At 46.0% G+C, this 1,393-nt stretch overlaps 2 protein-coding genes across 2 annotated transcripts; one reads left to right on the top strand and one right to left on the bottom strand.

The window, feature by feature from the left end:
- Positions 1-2: 2 nt before the first annotated feature.
- On the bottom strand, positions 3-308 carry LOTGIDRAFT_61072 (hypothetical protein; the record flags this gene model as incomplete). The annotated part of the gene is made up of 1 exon (XM_009069173.1): positions 3-308. A coding segment is annotated over one exon (306 nt), but the record flags the coding sequence as incomplete, so codon positions are not given.
- A 574-nt stretch (positions 309-882) lies between these two features.
- On the top strand, positions 883-1,263 carry LOTGIDRAFT_148569 (hypothetical protein; the record flags this gene model as incomplete). The annotated part of the gene is made up of 1 exon (XM_009069172.1): positions 883-1,263. One exon carries the CDS (start codon positions 883-885, stop codon positions 1,261-1,263), a length of 381 nt encoding a protein of 126 aa, XP_009067420.1.
- Between the last annotated feature and the right edge of the window lie 130 nt (positions 1,264-1,393).

Below are 1,393 nucleotides of genomic sequence, written 5' to 3'. Positions count from 1 at the left end.
AGCTCACCGGGTAACAGAAGTCGAACGGCAGTTTGGATTTCCCTGCTGGTGATGGTCGATCTTTTGTTGTAGTGAGCGAGTCTTGAAGCTTCGGCAGCGATTCTCTCGAAAATGTCGTTGACGAAACTGTTCATGATAGACATAGCTTTGCTGCTGACTCCAGTGTCGGGGTGGACTTGTTTCAGCACTTTGTAGATGTAGATGCTGTAAGACTCCTTTCGTCGTCGTTTCTTCTTCTTGTCTCCGCTACGTGCGGCCTTTGCTTTTCCGGCTTTCTTAGCCCCTTTGGCAGAAACCTTTGGCGGCATGTTGAATTTAGAGTACTAACGTGATGTGGACAGTGCGGTGTCTAACAGTCAAGTGAGTAGTGAACACGGTTGGTTGGTTGGTAGATGACAAGTTAACGTTCGCTTCCAGCGGATGCTGATATCGCAAACTAGGTAGTTGTTGGTAGTCGTAGTAGTTGGTAGTTGGATTGGATCAAATTGGATGATTCGGTGTTGTTGGTTTGGTTGTTGATTCTTCGTTAGATCTGGTCGGGTCGAATGACATGGCGGTGAAACTCGGCCCTGGATGGTGTGGCGTTAGTTACTCGGTCTCCTTCATTCTTCCAAACTCGTTCTGATCATGGTATTTCTTGTTGATTGGTAGTCGAGTGGTAGTGGGTAGTGAACACGCGCGAAATTTTCCTTTTATACTCGAAAATGGAGTCGAAAAATAGGATCGAAAGCTTTTCTCGTGAAATAGCGCGGACTTGATAGTGAGCACCGTAGTTTTCGACTCCATTTTCGAGTATAAATAGTGTTTTTAGTCGTCGCGTTCGCTTCATTCAGTTACTAGACTTTCGCACGACGACACCGTCTCACTAACTAAATTCACATCATGTCTGGACGAGGAAAAGGAGGAAAAGTAAAGGGAAAGAGCAAGACCCGATCATCCCGGGCTGGATTACAGTTCCCTGTCGGTCGTATCCACCGTCTGTTGAGAAAGGGAAACTATGCCGAGCGAGTCGGAGCTGGTGCCCCAGTCTACTTAGCCGCTGTTTTGGAATATTTGGCTGCTGAAGTTCTCGAGTTGGCTGGTAACGCTGCCCGTGACAACAAGAAATCCAGAATCATTCCAAGACATTTACAGTTGGCTATCCGAAATGACGAGGAATTGAACAAGCTGTTGTCCGGAGTAACCATCGCTCAAGGTGGTGTCCTCCCCAACATCCAAGCCGTTCTCTTACCCAAGAAATCCGAGAAGGCTGCATCCAAATAAATCTAGCGATTTATTTAGAATACACAAAAAAACGGCCCTTTTCAGGGCCACCCAAAATCTCAAAAAAGAGGGAAAAAGTCTAAATCTTACATTTCANAATAAAGGAATGTCCCCAATATCCCCTGTCTAA

The sequence above is a fragment of the Lottia gigantea genome, assembly GCF_000327385.1.
Source record: "Lottia gigantea unplaced genomic scaffold LOTGIsca_9958, whole genome shotgun sequence".
NCBI classification, from domain to species: Eukaryota; Metazoa; Mollusca; class Gastropoda; family Lottiidae; genus Lottia; species Lottia gigantea.
This window is presented reverse-complemented; position numbering and strand designations above follow the sequence as displayed.